The sequence below is a fragment of the Cyanidioschyzon merolae genome, chromosome 20 (genome assembly GCF_000091205.1).
Source record: "Cyanidioschyzon merolae strain 10D DNA, chromosome 20, complete genome".
Lineage (NCBI taxonomy): Eukaryota > Rhodophyta > Bangiophyceae > Cyanidiales > Cyanidiaceae > Cyanidioschyzon > Cyanidioschyzon merolae.
Window position 1 is genome coordinate 992795 of NC_010146.1, and position 15286 is coordinate 1008080.

A 15286-nucleotide genomic window follows, 5' to 3' on the forward strand; every position below is an offset into this window, starting at 1 on the left:
TGTAGCAGTGGCTTGAATCCACCGGGTCTACCACAGTTTTCACATACACGGCGCCCCGCGGTACGACATTACTGCCGCATACCCTCCTGAGTGAGGCGTGTGTAGAAGTATAGCGCGAGTGGATCCAGAGATCGCTGTTTCCACATATCTGGACCCCGGGAATCACGATAAAACGCTTTCGCACCGGAGTAGTGGTGCGCTTGCGTCCGTGAAGAGACGCACCAGGGTGCCGAACCCACACCACATGCCGCGGGATAGACGATTCTCACTAATCTTTACAAATGGAACACTCAGGATTTCTCATAACTTGAAAACGGATGAGCGTGCACCAAGCATCTTCACTAATCCGAATCAAGGACTGCAGGCCTGCATTGCTGCACTCAGTCACGTGTTAAAGGGATTCCTTCTGGACGGCTTCCTGGGCACTGGGCACGCGACATTCTTCGGAAATACGCTTTTGAATCTCTACATCGTTGGAAATGTCTTGGACGAGAAGCATATCGTGCGTATCATCGGGGGCAAGGCGAGGCAAGAGACGCTCCTGCAAAAGAGGCGCGTTCGAGGCGAATTCACCAGCGGACACATAGCTGTGGTGCCGGCTGCTTGCCCATAGAAATCCCTCGGGCTGATCAGATGGCGGACGATGCCAGCATGCGCTGCCGCTGAGCGCCCGCCCCCCGCTACATACGATGGATCTGTAACGCTACGCGTCGTCATGCTGCATGACATGTTTATCCTGCTGTTGCGAACCTAAATTCCGTGAATGCTACTCGTGCAGTAGTACTTTTCAAAACCATTGGCTGTTTCAGGCTATCTAACCACCACCTTGTGACCAGGATATTCGTGTCACGCTCTTTTCACAACCAGATTCAATCCAATTTTGCTGTGGTGCGCTATGGGCATGTGTCCGGTTCCTTTCACCAGCGATCCATATCGTGGCACAGTGTCCCAGATGTTGTGCTGCTCGCTTGGATTGCACTGTGTTGAACCTTACACCGAAGCTCACCAGTGTGCAATACCGAGCGAGCAGCTCGTTCGGCAATATGCGCGCAGCGCACACTGTTCCTTTCCGTTCTTTCCGAACCCTGACTCCGTTGTGCATACTTCTTCTTCATTCAGTGCCAGGAATACTGAACTCCTCCAGAGCGCCTTATTCCAGCGTGTTTCGTAGACACGTACTTGCTGCCGACAACTCCGAGCTACACACTGAGCTGTAATCCAGAAGATTGTCGATCACGCACTTGGCGGCGCTTACCACTTCGCCTCCACACCGCTTGACTGCGTCAACAACACTCAAAGTAACGTTCACAGGTATTCCGGCGGCAAGCTCTAGACAGTCAGGCAACACAGTCGTCAGATCTGTGTTGCACTGCGATAGGGTTGGCATGGCAGCCTCAGTGTGCCACGCCAGGAGACTCAAACCGAGTATCGTTAAAAAAAGCAGAACATACGGATGAGCGGAACGCATGAGTTTCGTATGGCGGTACCAAGTGACTGCTACCTTAAAAGCAAAATATAGTTGTCTCGGAGATATAGACGTGTCTCGATCCCGAGCACAGAGCACAGCGGCTCCATCACGATCGCGTTTTGTGGACCTCGTTGATGCAAAATCGACACAACGAGCTGCACAGCGTATCGAGTGCTGGCTGAAACACGTCCGTGTCGCGACGGTCTTGGCGGCCGCGATGTACTGTCCGTCAAGGGCAGACAGGTCGCAAATTGTTCGACGCTACGTGATTGATGTACGGAATCGGGTGCTGCGGCGTTCGTGATATCCATCGATACGCAGGTATGTGACGACCGCTATCCCTTAAATCTGGAAATAACCCATAAACCCAAAACCATTATTTTCGTCGGGAATAAGTGTGCGATCCATGCGATAAGTGTTGCTCTCCGGTGGTGTCTCTTTGTCAGGTGATGCGCACGGAAGCGAGGCCCTTGCACCGCGAAGTCGTCGTACGTTTGGCGAGAAGTCGAAGGTAAGCACCAAGGTTTCGGTGGTAATGTTTCGAGGATATTCGATGTTCTCGAAGATTTTTTTCGAAGTTTGCGTATGTGCCGTCTACGCTCCGGGATGCGTGCTTCATTCTGTAGGAGAAATCATGTTTGCACGTGAAGGCTGGGCTGCTCCAGATCACCTCGTATTTCCATGGACCGCTCGAGGCTACAGATGCAGTTGCGAGCGATACGTTCTTTTCCCTAGTCCTAGTGGGGTAAAATCAATCGCGGTACCGACGCAGAAAAGAGTCGGTCTCTCATGCACGCGCGACGTGTGATGGATAACTGCGACAGAGCGCTGCATATGCTGAGCTGCTCGTTAACTGACGCTTGCTGTTGGGAACAGTTTCATGGTGGCATGAGTTCCGTTCCTCAAGGAAGAGTTTGATGTGCTGTATCATGGTCAAGACCCGAGAAATTCGTACGTGTTGATCCAGAGCTTTATGCCAGCTCCATGGAATTCACGTCTCCGAGTATGCGATGATTGAGCTCCCGAGCCGATGGGAAACGAGGCTGAACGACTCGAGCATGCGGGTTGATCCGGCTTAAAAGCGCACACTTAAAATTGGGCGCACGGCAAAGGACAATACCATACACGCCGTCAGCAGCGCTATTCAAGCAAGAGAAATCCAACTGCTCTGTGACACAGCCGTCTGGCCCCGGAGCTATTTACGCCGGCAAGCGGATACCACACAGATGCGCTGGCGGCACTGTCCGATGCATCCATGAGGATATGAGTACTCCAAACGAAAGCATGGACGTTGGAACGGGAGCCTTGCAACCAGAACAAGAAACGAGAGCCCGGTTTGGTCGCTGCAGTTGTTTGCAGTTGAAGAAAGGTCTGCAGTGAGGCGGCGGACTTTAGAAGCACAGGGATCTGTAAAATACTTGACCAGTCAATGTACGTTGTAGCGTCCGGCAAACGCGATACGCGAAGCCCGCCAGGAAAAAGGATAACACTGCAGATACACCGTACTGCGATATCGTATCCATCACAGCGAATCCGAGAGTCCAATCAGGCAGGGTCCCGTTTCCGCGGGAAACGCCGCGCAAGATATCAAGAACGCCGTGCAGACGACGTGATCAGGGCAGATACGTACACCGAAGCGTGGCTGCCAGCCATGCGCTCTTGGAGGCATCAGCAGTGTGCTCAAGTAGTCGTGACGCATGTCTTGGCTTCGAAATAAGTTCTGGGATTATCAAGTTGCGTGGATATGTATCCATTGAAATCTTGAAGTGAAATGCGGCATTCCGTTAGGGTACACAACGCCAAAATAAGCGTTCAAAGCGCACGCGGGTGTCCTGAGAGGCACGGTAGATGGCCCCGCCGTCGTGTCCTCGCACCACTGCAGCAGACGAGGCCGCTTTATTGGGAACACGGTGCCTAGCGTGATCCAGGCTGTTTTATGCAAGAGAACATACCTGGTCAACCTGCCTCTGATTCGCTTCAGGAAACCGTCAGACTTGGCAGCATCAGGCTAGTGCGCGCGCCACGTGACTGCTGGTGTGGTAACCAGCAGCGCTAGTCTCTGCTCCGTTTCCAATTTTATACAGTGCGAACTTCTGCCTTCCTGGATGCGGATCAGCAGCTGTTTCCTTCCACATGAAACTTAAGCGGCCAGATCAGAAAAGCATTTCATCGGTTATCAGCACCTTTATACGGAGTTTAGGGGTTCCCGTCTATGCTACCGTCGAAAAAATCATCATTTGCTGCACCGCCACGTTTTTTCAAAGTGCCCCCAAAACAAAGCTCCGACTAGCGCAGCTCCGTTTCACTCGCGTGCATCGCTGGACACGTCCGCTACGTGAGGCACCACGCAAACCTTGCTGCACCTCAGCATAGCGGAACAAAAGCTTTGACTTCAAACTCGACTGGTGCGCGCAGAAACAGTACGGACATTATGCCTTCGTCGACGATGTGCGCAGGCCAGCAACTAGACCAATACGCGTGCGCCCCAAACGGATCCAGCTGCGAAATGTATAATACTATATATTCACGAATATAAATGTACTTTTCTTGACACATCCGCGGCGAGCACGGCGCGTGGCGTCGCGCACCGACTCCTCATCGTTTGTCCTAACGCTGGTAGACGAGTCTACAGTTCCGGGTATACGCGCTTTGCGAGCGTATTCCACGAGTGAGTCGCGTAGCGCCAAAGATGGGTCGCGTTCGTACCAAGACGGTTAAAAAGTCAGCGCGCGTTATCATCGAGAAGTATTACTCGAGGCTATCCGCGAATGATTTTCACACAAACAAGCGCGTGTGCGACGAGGTCGCCATCCTGCCCTCGAAAAGGATGCGGAACAAGGTAGCTGGCTTCATCACCCATTTGATGAAAAGAATCCAACGGGGTCCAGTGCGAGGAATCTCACTCAAGCTTCAAGAAGAGGAGCGAGAGCGGCGCATGGACTTTGTGCCCGACGTGAGCGCCGTGAACACGGAAACCATTGAGGTCGACCCGGACACGAAAGCAATGCTTCGGTCCATTGGGCTTGGCTCTATGTCTGGTGTTGTCGTGATCCAGCCAGGCGAGCGGCGCCCGTACCATACTAGGAAGTGATGTGCCCATAGATAGTACTGGCGCGCCAACCAAACCAACCAGCACTTCATCGGGACAGCGAGCGGTACCAGGCGAGTGCGTCAGTATGTGACGCACCAGGCACTAGATGCACCCCGCTTGGTTGCACGCGGACGTTATTCGCCACGGTAAGTAGAGTTTGGGTTGGTATGCGTGCATGGCACAGTGTTTTGCATATTTGGTCCAGCGTGCACTTTCGTTGTGTGCCCATGGCGATCTCTCAGCTAGCGACCGAGTTCGTCATAAATACTCTTGATGCGCATCAACCGCTTTCCATTCCCCTGCACCAATCATCCGAACTCGCCTTGCAGTCAGCGATCAACACCAAGCTCTTCAGGATTGGTGCGCGCTGCTCCAGAAACATTCGCGTACAGGCATGCTGAAATATTATGAGTCCGTCGTTTCACCCCAATTTCTCATGCATGACTTTATCAGAATTTGATGCTCATTATAAACGAGGCCGGGAATATCGTAACTTTTTGTCTCTCCTCGAGACTTTTGATATGTGAGGCTGGAGAGCCTTTTTCGCTCTGGGACATGTTTTTCATTTTCTGTCACGCGACGAAAAAGTGTAGGTCGTTGACTCCTCTCATTCTGGCCTACAGCAGCGCCAGAATAACGCAGCACCCGTCTTCGTTGTCGTCACAATTCTATGTGGTGCCTCGACATGGCCAGCCTGCCCTGCCCCCGCATCTGACACGCTTGCAGTGCAGCACTTTGTGGACCCGAGCAAGATACGACCTCCGTTCTTTTACTTTCGTGGCTTCCCCTGCATCTGACACACTTGCAGTGCAGCACTTTGTGGACCCGAGCAAGATACGACCTCCTTTCTTTTACTTTCGTCGCTTCATTGGCGATGACCCCGTCGTCATTCCATTCAAGTTCTTGAGGCGAATTCCGCAACACGAGCACGTCCACGACATCCGGGATTCAGTGATGCCCACCACATCCACATCTAGAATTTCCCTCAACTTCTGTTTGATCGCTCTCCATGCACCGAGCGTACGACGGGATATCGGACGCTTAACTCCCTCACCCTAGTTTCCGAACTCACTCCATGACCGTCTTTTTGCCACTTGGCACAAGAAGGAGGTGCAGACCCCCTGGATTGCTTTCGGTTCGAAGAAAACGTAAATAAAGGTCCTATCCAGGAACGGAAGCGCGTTTGTGGCCTCGTCTGACGTCCAATCTTTGAAAATCTCGTACATACGTGCTCTCAGTGTCTATAAAAACGGAAAGAAACAAGCATGTGAACTGGGTCAATATTCGCAAGATAGAATCTTAAGCATGTGGAAGTTCGCAAGCGCGTTCGCTACGCCTTGCAGCAAGTTGGCCTGGAAGACTCAACAAGCGAGACGACGGATTGCATTCTTTCTCGATTACGATCTCGTATGAAGGAGTTCTGCTACAATTTGAGAATGTGAACTTTTCCTTGGGTTACTTGTGCCCGTTTGTCGTCGTTTGTCTCCCCGGTGGAGTCGGGCGGCACATTTCTTCTGTATACCAGAGGATGTGTTGCACGTGTCCCGACGGAATCGTTTTTTCCAGATGAAACGCACCTCCAAACGCTAATCTGGTCGAGAGACCCCAAGATTCCAGATAAGTTTTTCGTTGTTGTAGAGGACGTTTTCCAGTTTTCAATGCGTGGTATTTGATGCGTCTTGCGTCGACGCGTTTGCGTACATCACGCCGATGGAGTGCATGTCTATAGACCGACGTGCAGACGTCTCCCCGTCTTTTTGGACCAGCCACCTACTACTGGTTTCAACTCCTTCCCGTACAGTTCGACCCTGAGGGGTTGCCCCATAAAGCTGGATCGCGTCAGTCCCAGGGGTCTTCTTTGCAGCACCGCATATCAACTGACATTGATGGCGGCTTTGAAGTCTCGGTTCACAAATTCCATGCGTTTCTTGCTGGCGCCGCTGCTTGTACTCACCAGTGTAAATCATCCTCGAAGTCGTGGCGTCAGTGCTACACCAGTATCGTCGTCGCCGTCCCGTCGGGCAAACACCATTACTGGACTATCCCCCTACTTCGTCTTCGCCACTTGCTCTTTTCCGCTCGATGGTCGGCGAAAAGGGGAATTTTTCGTTTCCTTTCCGGGAGCCGGCGATGATGGCCCTTCAGGATCCCCGACTTTCATATCCATACCTTTTCCTTGGGGTTTATCTCTTCAAATGAACGCACTTCGAACGCGTCTGCTATAAACCGCGAATAAGCATTTGGTGACGCACATCTGGATGTGAATCACAATCGAGATGAAATCCATAGCATTGAACTCCTGTGCCATCGGAGCACCGCGAATGTCTGGCACGCGAGGCGCCCAGGGGACTGAGGTCCGTCCGCCCTACACCAGGGTTGCTGACCCGAACGCTGCGTACCGGAACCGCGAAGGAGCTTGCCAACTCCTTAGTCAATAGTTTGGTTGGGTTGTATTGGCGTACGCCATATTCGCCTGACTGCGTTGCAAGGTAGCGTAACTGCTTTTGAAACGGAGCTAGCCCTGGTCCATGGTTCGAACGTTGCGGGCGTGATGCGCGGCCCCATGCCCCGGAGGTTTGCCATTGAGGGCTTCAAGTTCTCGCTCAATTTGATCGTACCGTTTTGCGCTGTTGTGTTCTTTGGTTCCAGCGATCACTCCTGGCTCGAGCAAGCTGTCGAGCGGTGGCGCTACGTCCAGTATCCCGTCAACGAAGAGTCAACGCTGACCTCCGCTGAAATCACAAGAAGGGTGTTTAAACAGCCGAAAACCGGGGCAGCTGAGGACCATCGAAAGTGAGCGAGTCTCGCGAAAGGGCGCCGCCCTTGCGCCTTCCGGAAGACACCCGTCTGGTCACTCCCGATGAGGTTCTGCAATGTTGCTGACGATCTCAACAGCAGGATGCGTGGATGGAAGCGTGGGCTTGCATGCTCGTCGATACCTGAAATCGAAGAATACCCAGGCCTGCGCAGATAACAGCATCGGTTCAGAAGCCAAAGTCGCAGTCTCCAAAAGCAGATAAGAAATGACCTCGGAACGGCCGGCTGTCAGACACAGGCACCAGCCACCGCATATCGAAGAAGCTCGCTGGCCTCTATTAGACATCGTCATCTTACCCGAACGCTCACATCATTCCTTGTGAAAAAGCCATGGACAACGTAACGCCGAGATCGAGGCCTCTGTGCTGCATAATGCTTGCAACGAGCACGTTGGTAATGTCTGGTGTCAGCGATTTCTCCCAAGCGCCACAAGAGATAAACGATTGTATCTCAAGAGCTCACATATAGGGAACGGCTTGCCTCGTTCAGCGCTCGCTTCGAAATATTTTTAGCCCTGTCTGCGAGGCGACAACGCGTATCGTAATGCAGATTTTTCTCTTCGACAGAACCTTGGCACAACCTAGCTATCCCCGATCGCAGCGCCTGTTCGCAGCGCACAGGGAAGCATCAATCGTTCCACCTGCTTCCAAATTCCACAAGCCGTGCTTTCCCCCGAAGGAACCAGTAATTTTTACGCCATATCGTGCGCCGAGTGCATGCTGTGAACACCAGCCGTAGCGCCTAAACCGCTGGAGCAGGTGCATCACGGAGACGGAACTGCTCAGGCGCACCACTGAATGCGGTGCAACCAGGGCCACCAGCAGACGCTGCCTAAGCATCATTAGTCCCGGAATAAACCGCTTTGAAGACGAGTAGAGCAGGTCTCGCAACAGCACCTGCCACTGGGGGGATGGGTATGAAGCACGAGCCTGGGAGACTCGTCCGGCTCGCTGGACATTCCCTCGAGAATGTAAAGTTTCAGCAATACGGAAACCTTTCCCCTTTTTGACGTTTATCGTAAATGGGGAACGAAATTGTTATATCGTTGCAATTAAGTCGTGAGTCTCTGTTCTTTTTCCTATAGTGCGATCGATAGGCGCACCTGGGATATCTGGCAGTCTCGAGACACGACGCTCACGTCACCGTTGAAGGGGAACGCGATCCTGATCGTTATTATGTTGCTCTAATGTACGAGTAGTAGTTACTTTATAATCGTACCAAATTATAGTTTTTCAGGTCTATTGTGTTTCAGCCCTCAGGTTAGTATACTCAAGTGTTTTTTCGCGGTTTATGACAGAAGCGTTCAAAAAGCGTTCTTGTTCAAGAAACTAGAAAAGCAAAGTTATGGAAGAGGAAATGGAGGAGCATGAGGGCACAGCGTCGCCGGCTGCCAGAAAAAAACGGAAAGCATGGCGGAGCAAAGAGGAACAGGAAAAGACGAAGACGCGGAGGCCGGAGGCCCTACGTCGAAGGCAGCGATAAAGACGACAGTACGACGAGACGGCGGTAAAAGCCTGTCTTCTTACGCATATCAAGGATCCGTACAGGAGAAACCTGCGAGATGCCATCAGAAACCGAGTCGATTCGTACTCCAGGAGTGTTCGTAACGCCTCTTCAGGACTAATGCATTTGGTGAAGGAGATGTATCGCGACGTGGTGGATTCGAAACCTTCGAGATTACGGAGGAATTTTTCAACATGACCTTTATTCGCCACCTGATGGTTGGCAGAGGGGAAGCGTCGAAGAAAATGAGCGAGTGGAAGCCCTCCACAAAAAATTACGCCAAATGCCGCGTCGACGCTACTCTATACAAGGTTGATGCGGATATTTACACCTACGGTGCGATGAAGAACCATTTGACCATGAACCTCAAACGCTTCATGATACGCGCCGTGTTTGCGCTCTACCCGGGCCTGTCTCGTAGAGGAATATGGACCATCGCCAATTGCATCACAAACGATAGTAAGAATGAACGGGGATCGAATTCGTCGACAAGATGACATCACACGGGAGAAAGAATAAAGATTCCTTCATCCGCGCGGCTATTCAAGAGCACCGTTCGGTCTTGGGGCTTGTCAACCCAGCAGAAAAGGTATCAGATATGAAAAAAAGATGGAGAAAGATGTTATCTCCTCATGCTGCGCTATTTCGTGTTTTTGACCGACGCCTCGAACGCAAAACAGAGATGGAGGTAGGTGCGGGACACAAAAGCAGAGTTGGAGCAACGGAAGGCTACCCTTCAGGCGAAGCGCTTCAACGTCTTTCGGTTATGCAACATCAAGTCGCACTTTGTGAATATCGACTGCAGAGTCGTTCATGGCATCATGAAGGATATCTGAACGGTGCTCGGTGTAAGCAGGGAGGAGTTCACCGGGGAAAACCGGGAGACGTACTGGAAGCATATCTTCGGCTTCAAACGTGTCAAAACGAGCAAGCAAAAGTATGCATAGGCATCAGCGAAAGCGATGGAGTAGCCACATGTGTACACTATCAGCGCCTTAGGGTGAATCGTCCTGTTCCGTCTTCAGTATCGCCAGTGGCGAAGCATGAGGGAAACAAGAAGGCGGGTCCTACGACGCAGGAGGTGCGGGAGCATGACTTTGTGGTAGGCGCGAACCCCGGAAACACGAATATCATGACCATCACAGTACCCAAGCTTGCGGAAGATGGTATTGAAGGCAACCTATGTCAAAAAGACACGCGTTTGTAAGGTTCTAAAGATAGAGACATTACTGAGAATCGGGAATAATGAATGCAAGAAAGAAAATTGAGACATGGAATGCACGAGTGAGAGAGCACCTGGAAGCTATGAGCGAGGTGACGAGCCGAGGAACGGACTTTGGAGCTTTTCGGGAGTTTATGGATGTTCGTGTTGCCCATTGGGATGCACTGTGGGAGGAGTATACCAAGCCCCGGTGGGCTCGTCTGCGAAAGAATTTCTATTGTGGGAAGCAGCGGGCGTTCGCGAATTTTTTCAATCAGTTGAGTGCCCCGAAGGGGGACGAGAGTCAGAGGCTCGTAGTAGCGTACAGAGCAGGGCGCTGGAAGATTCAAAAAGGGTGTACGCCAGCTCCAACGACGAGGGTGTACAAGGAGTGCGCACGTCGTTTCGTTACAATACCGATAGATGAGTTTCGAACATCGTATACACACCATGAGCTGGGTTGTACACTTCAGAGAGTGGAGATGCAAAAGTGCCAGAGGAGCCCTGAGGATATAGCAAAGTACGGAGCGCTGACGGAAGAGCAAATGGAAAGGAAGGCGAAAGTTCGAGGGCTACTCGCATCAGTGAATACAACGAACGGGAAGAAACGGATGGAATTCGTGAACCGAGACTTTCATACCCCTATCAATATCAGGAGATGTGCAGTGCTGGAGAAAAGACCTCCAGAGTTGACGAGAGCCAACTTTGTTCGACAACCTCTCGAAGTCGATTTATATGAGAAGAAGTTGGAAGCAGTAGTAGGTGGCCGGTCGAGAAAAACGGGGAGGCGTCTGCACGTCAATTGGCGACTTTTTGTCTAGGGCGGGTTTCTCGCCACTACTGTACACCGCGGGTATCAACGTTTTTCTTCTGAAAGGCGTTTGTTTTCAGGAGTGGATGTCTTCCAGCAACACTGGGGTTCGTGTGCCCGCAGCCGCAAGTGACGTAGAAAGCACGGACACCGGCTATGAGCAGGATGAGGAGCAACTACCGAACCAGCAAGATAGTGAAGCAACGGATCCGGAAGTTCAGTTTGATGGCGGTACCGATTGGCTGAACTCTTCAGAGGCGGAACCAGTGGAGCTGTCGCGAGCGTATTCTGCTCCAGAGCCGCTGGATGAAGGGCCCAAACCGAACTTACTGGATATTTCATCTGCGTGGGGTCAAGACTTTGTAGAGCGAGCTGATTCCGAGCTCGAGAGCTACGCCGAGGAGCACCCAGGCCCTGAAGAACACGGAGCGTCGCAGCAAGAGAGACAACGTTCCAGGTCGTATCTGAGAGCGCTACGAGCGAAGATGGACCGTACCTGGCGTGCAGACTGGACACATCGCCTGGGACGCACACTTGACGGCACGGTGGACAGAGCCCGGCCCTACTGGCGCCACCTACGAAGCTCGAGCGGCCTTCGACGTCGGGTGCTTTCTCGTTCGCCGTCGATGCTCCTTCAGAACCTGAACCACAGCCGCAAAATCATCGCTCGCAAGTCCGTGGAAGCAGCTTCTGAAGCTGCCGAGTTTATATCGTCACCAACGCTACTATTCCGACCTGCCAAGATGGCGTTCGCTATTGCGTTCCCTCTGCTCATACCGCTGTTAATCACCCCGTGGCGGATTCTGTTGATCCTCTTCGTTTTTTACGCCGTCTGGTATCTTGTGGTCGCCGCGATTTTCGCAACAGAGGTGATGATGCGCCCGCCCTGGTACCGAGTTGGACTAGGTGGGCAACTGCCGATGGTGGAGATCCCTCCGTACTGGCGCGGCGTTTGCCACAATCCGAAGCAGGATCTCCAGTTGGACTACGTTTCGGTTTCGTTTGAGTCTTTGCATCCGCCTCGGCGGACACTGCGCGGCTGGTATATCCCCGCGGAAAGCACTGGAATGACTTTCGAGTCTGGGTCCGAACAGTCAGCCCCTGAAACGGGTGCAGCAAAACCCAGCGAGGCGAGCAGCGCAGACGCACCGAATCCACATGCAACAACACCGTCTGGTGAGCACGCGACGACGAGTCGCAGCCGAGGCACAACTTCGACGGGTCGGACCTGTGTAGTCTGTGTGCACGGGGCAGGTCGAGATCGCCGAAACTTCCTGCGCCACGCTGGCGCACTCCACCGCCACGGTTATGATGTGTTGCTGTTCGACCTCAGCGAGCATGGTCTCAGTGACGGGTCTGGTCGAGGAACCACTTTTGGTGCTCGAGAAAAATATGATGTGCTGGCGGCTATAGCGTATGCCTACAATGCCCTGCAAGCGGAGCGAATCGTTCTTCTGGGGACTTCAGCGGGAGCCTCTTCCTGCCTGCTCGCAGCAGCTGAATGGATCCGTTTGCATCGATTCCTGAAACTGCAAATCGTCGGGCAGCGGCACGAATCATCGCAAGCGCTTAGTGAACAGCATTCTCTTGATTTCCCGGTACAGTGCATCATTGCAGAGAACCCGCTGGCCCGACCTGACGAACTCTTTATCTTCCATCTGGAGCGCCTCTCGCTCAACTACCTGCCAAAAGATTCGTATCATCTTGCGCGGAAGACACTCTTCTGGTTTGCAAGCAGAGTGCTGCTGTTTCGTCTCGCATGGGTAGACCGCGAACCGAGCGCCGTACCAGGGTCTCATTTGCGCCGGCTCTGGGTAGTGATCAGCACCCTCAGTCGAGTGCTCGGAGGACGGACGCGCTGCGGCGCAGTCGACGTCATGACCGACATTCATTGTCCGTTGTTCGTTTTGCACGGCACCGGTGATGAAATCGTGCCCGTCGACCATGGCATGCGCATCTTCGCAGCGGCTAACGAGCCCCGTCAGCTGTGGCTCGCTCCGGACGCGGCACACTGTGCCCTGTTCGATCAGTATCCAACTGAGTGGGAAAATCGGGTTGTGGATTTTATCGAAAAGAGCCTGAGCGAAGAGTCGAATGCGAAATCAAGATCCTGATTCGGCCCTATGCAGTGCAATTGCTTGACAAATGCGAACGCTTCAGCTGAGCGAAGGACGCTTGCACCCGGCAGATACGCAAGGGCCGCACCACAGACCCCGGCAAGCGCCTCGTGCCGCAGGCCCGTGCTGCGACACCGACGAGGTACTGGGAATCTTTCGAAAAGGCTCGTGCGTGACGAGCTATGCGACGCTGTACCGTTCTGAACAGAGGGCAGCACGAATCCAGGGATATTGGCGGGAATGCCGCGTTTTGTGCACGTGCAAGCCGTCATGCTTGCGTGCACTCGCACAGAGACAACACCATTGATCATCGACGTTGTCGTCGGTGGTCGCTTCCGGTCACATCAATAGAATCCACTCGAATTTCAATACGCTTGAATGCTTCGTGGTCCGGAATCGCTCCGACATTGTCGCCGAGAACCTCGTACACCAGGAATCAGAGCCGAAGCTTGTCAGTCGACTCACGAAGCAACGAATTAGTTTCCCGCTTGGCGATGATCGTGGACAATATTCCAGAGTGCAGCGCGTTGCTGGGGCAGCTCTTAACAAACAAAGCACATCCAGCAAAGCTACTTGAGCGGATGCAGCACAATTCTCGGGTCCGATGCAGCGCCCGGAGCATGCACCACCGTCCACGGGCAGGCACCTGTTAACACTATCGCCCAGAGCCTGCATGCACTTCACAGGCGCTTTGCCGGTTTCCACGAGTCGAAGCTCATGCAATGCCAGGCATCAGGAGTACGTGGTGGCGACAACAGCTGCCTTGCGTCCCATTCGCCAGGGTCGTATCAGGGGCTGTGGCCGACGCTTCGTTCCAGCGCCTGGGCTCGTGTGCCATCTGCTGCCACAGCTGAGCTGTCGTGCGTGTGCTCAGAGTCACTGGGCACGATGCTTAGATGTAGACAACGATACATTTGGTTCCGCACATCCACACAGTCGCACTGCGTTTCCCAAAGCGGATGACGCACATCCATGCCACTGGTCGCAGTCTGCGCACGAACAGAACAATCAGTAGTTATGGTGCCGGTGCCAGCGTCCGCAACCTGATGTCTATCACACGTACGGCTTGTTGTAGGCAGTGCAGGCATGTTGCCACATGAGGATTCGTACCCGTTTCTTGGATGGGCAGAAAGCGAGCGTGAACGGGGCATCCCCGAATGCACGTCTGGGATCAACGACCGGGAAATCGTCCAGCATTCCGCGCACTATCTACCTCGAACTTCCACTACCCGTACTTGCCCTCGAAGATACTGGTCATTTCGTATGTTTCATCGTTCGTCGAGTCTACCTTGAGCGTCCGTCATAGCGTCAATGCGAACGCAGCTCGGAAACCGACCGGTTTTGCTTGCATCCGCGGGAGAGCGCACTATCGTCGCCAACGGTGTGCGAAGTTGCCTCGCGACTATTTCACTACCGCGGACAAGCACTTCATTCGACACGAAAGTGTAGACATTCTGTGGATCATGGCGACTGCTGCGGGTCGCTTCATGCGGTCGCATGTGCTACTAGCTCCGTTTGGCGCACCGGAGCTCCAGGGCATCGGGTGTGAGAATCTGTGCAAGTTCGCATAAAGAGTTGGAACGTATTGCCACAGCGTGCTGTAGAATTTGCGACTACAGCGGTTCCGGCTTCGTGAGGCATTCCAGAAGCTGCTCGTGCCGCACGAACGCGATGTCAGCGTTATCGCTTCTAGCGCAGAGCACCTGCGACTACCACGCACGGAACCGAACTCCAGGTTCAGTAGAAACAACAGTTACAGTCAAAGGGACACGGACCGTTCAGACCTTCCGGTTGATCCGTGGCCAGCTCCTCCAGGCTAAAGACTCGATAGCCTTCCTCGGTTCGCGCTGATCGCGTTCGTGAAACTGGCGATGCTGCGTCCACACGCGAGTGTCTCCTGGGCAGCTGCTTCGTATCCTGCTTCGTCAGCGTTCTTTGGACTCCGATACGACCATCTTTCTTGGGAGTGTTGCCGAAGCGACGGAGGCTCCGTTCCGGCTTTCGATTGCCTTGGCTGCTTCGCGAACGTTGAGCAGCCGCGTTTCGCGTCAACTTTTTTGATGACTCGCGAGCGCGTTCGAACAATTCATCGAGCTGTTGTTGATCCTCTTGTGGTGGCCTGGAAACTGCAGGAGCTAGCCCCTGCTTCATCACAGCAAGCTTGGTGCGGGATCCGAACGTAGAAGCGCCCCAAACGAAAACAACGATACAGCAGTGACGGCGACTACAACCGTTGTACGGCAAGGCGCCAGGCTTAGCGTAGCGCGTTGCAAGCCGA

General features: G+C 53.3%; 3 protein-coding genes across 3 annotated transcripts, besides 4 other annotated features; 2 read left to right on the top strand and 1 right to left on the bottom strand.

Annotated features, from left to right (window-relative positions):
* Nucleotides 1–268: 268 nt before the first annotated feature.
* Nucleotides 269–1606: a sequence feature (possible transcribed region).
* Nucleotides 1607–2336: 730 nt separating this feature from the next.
* Nucleotides 2337–3875: a sequence feature (possible transcribed region).
* A 282-nt stretch (nucleotides 3876–4157) lies between these two features.
* Nucleotides 4158–4559, top strand: CYME_CMT402C (40S ribosomal protein S17; the record flags this gene model as incomplete). The annotated part of the gene is made up of 1 exon (XM_005539328.1): nucleotides 4158–4559. The coding sequence occupies one exon, from the start codon at nucleotides 4158–4160 to the stop codon at nucleotides 4557–4559; it is 402 nt and encodes a 133-aa protein (XP_005539385.1).
* An 837-nt stretch (nucleotides 4560–5396) lies between these two features.
* Nucleotides 5397–7552: a sequence feature (possible transcribed region).
* Nucleotides 7553–8755: 1203 nt separating this feature from the next.
* Nucleotides 8756–10976: a sequence feature (repetitive element).
* A 1-nt stretch (nucleotide 10977) lies between these two features.
* On the top strand, nucleotides 10978–13005 carry CYME_CMT405C (unknown hydrolase; the record flags this gene model as incomplete). The annotated part of the gene is made up of 1 exon (XM_005539329.1): nucleotides 10978–13005. The coding sequence occupies one exon, from the start codon at nucleotides 10978–10980 to the stop codon at nucleotides 13003–13005; it is 2028 nt and encodes a 675-aa protein (XP_005539386.1).
* Nucleotides 13006–14745: 1740 nt separating this feature from the next.
* CYME_CMT406C (hypothetical protein) lies at nucleotides 14746–15159 on the bottom strand (the record flags this gene model as incomplete). Its single annotated transcript, XM_005539330.1, has 1 exon — nucleotides 14746–15159. One exon carries the CDS (start codon nucleotides 15157–15159, stop codon nucleotides 14746–14748), a length of 414 nt encoding a protein of 137 aa, XP_005539387.1.
* Nucleotides 15160–15286: the final 127 nt, after the last annotated feature.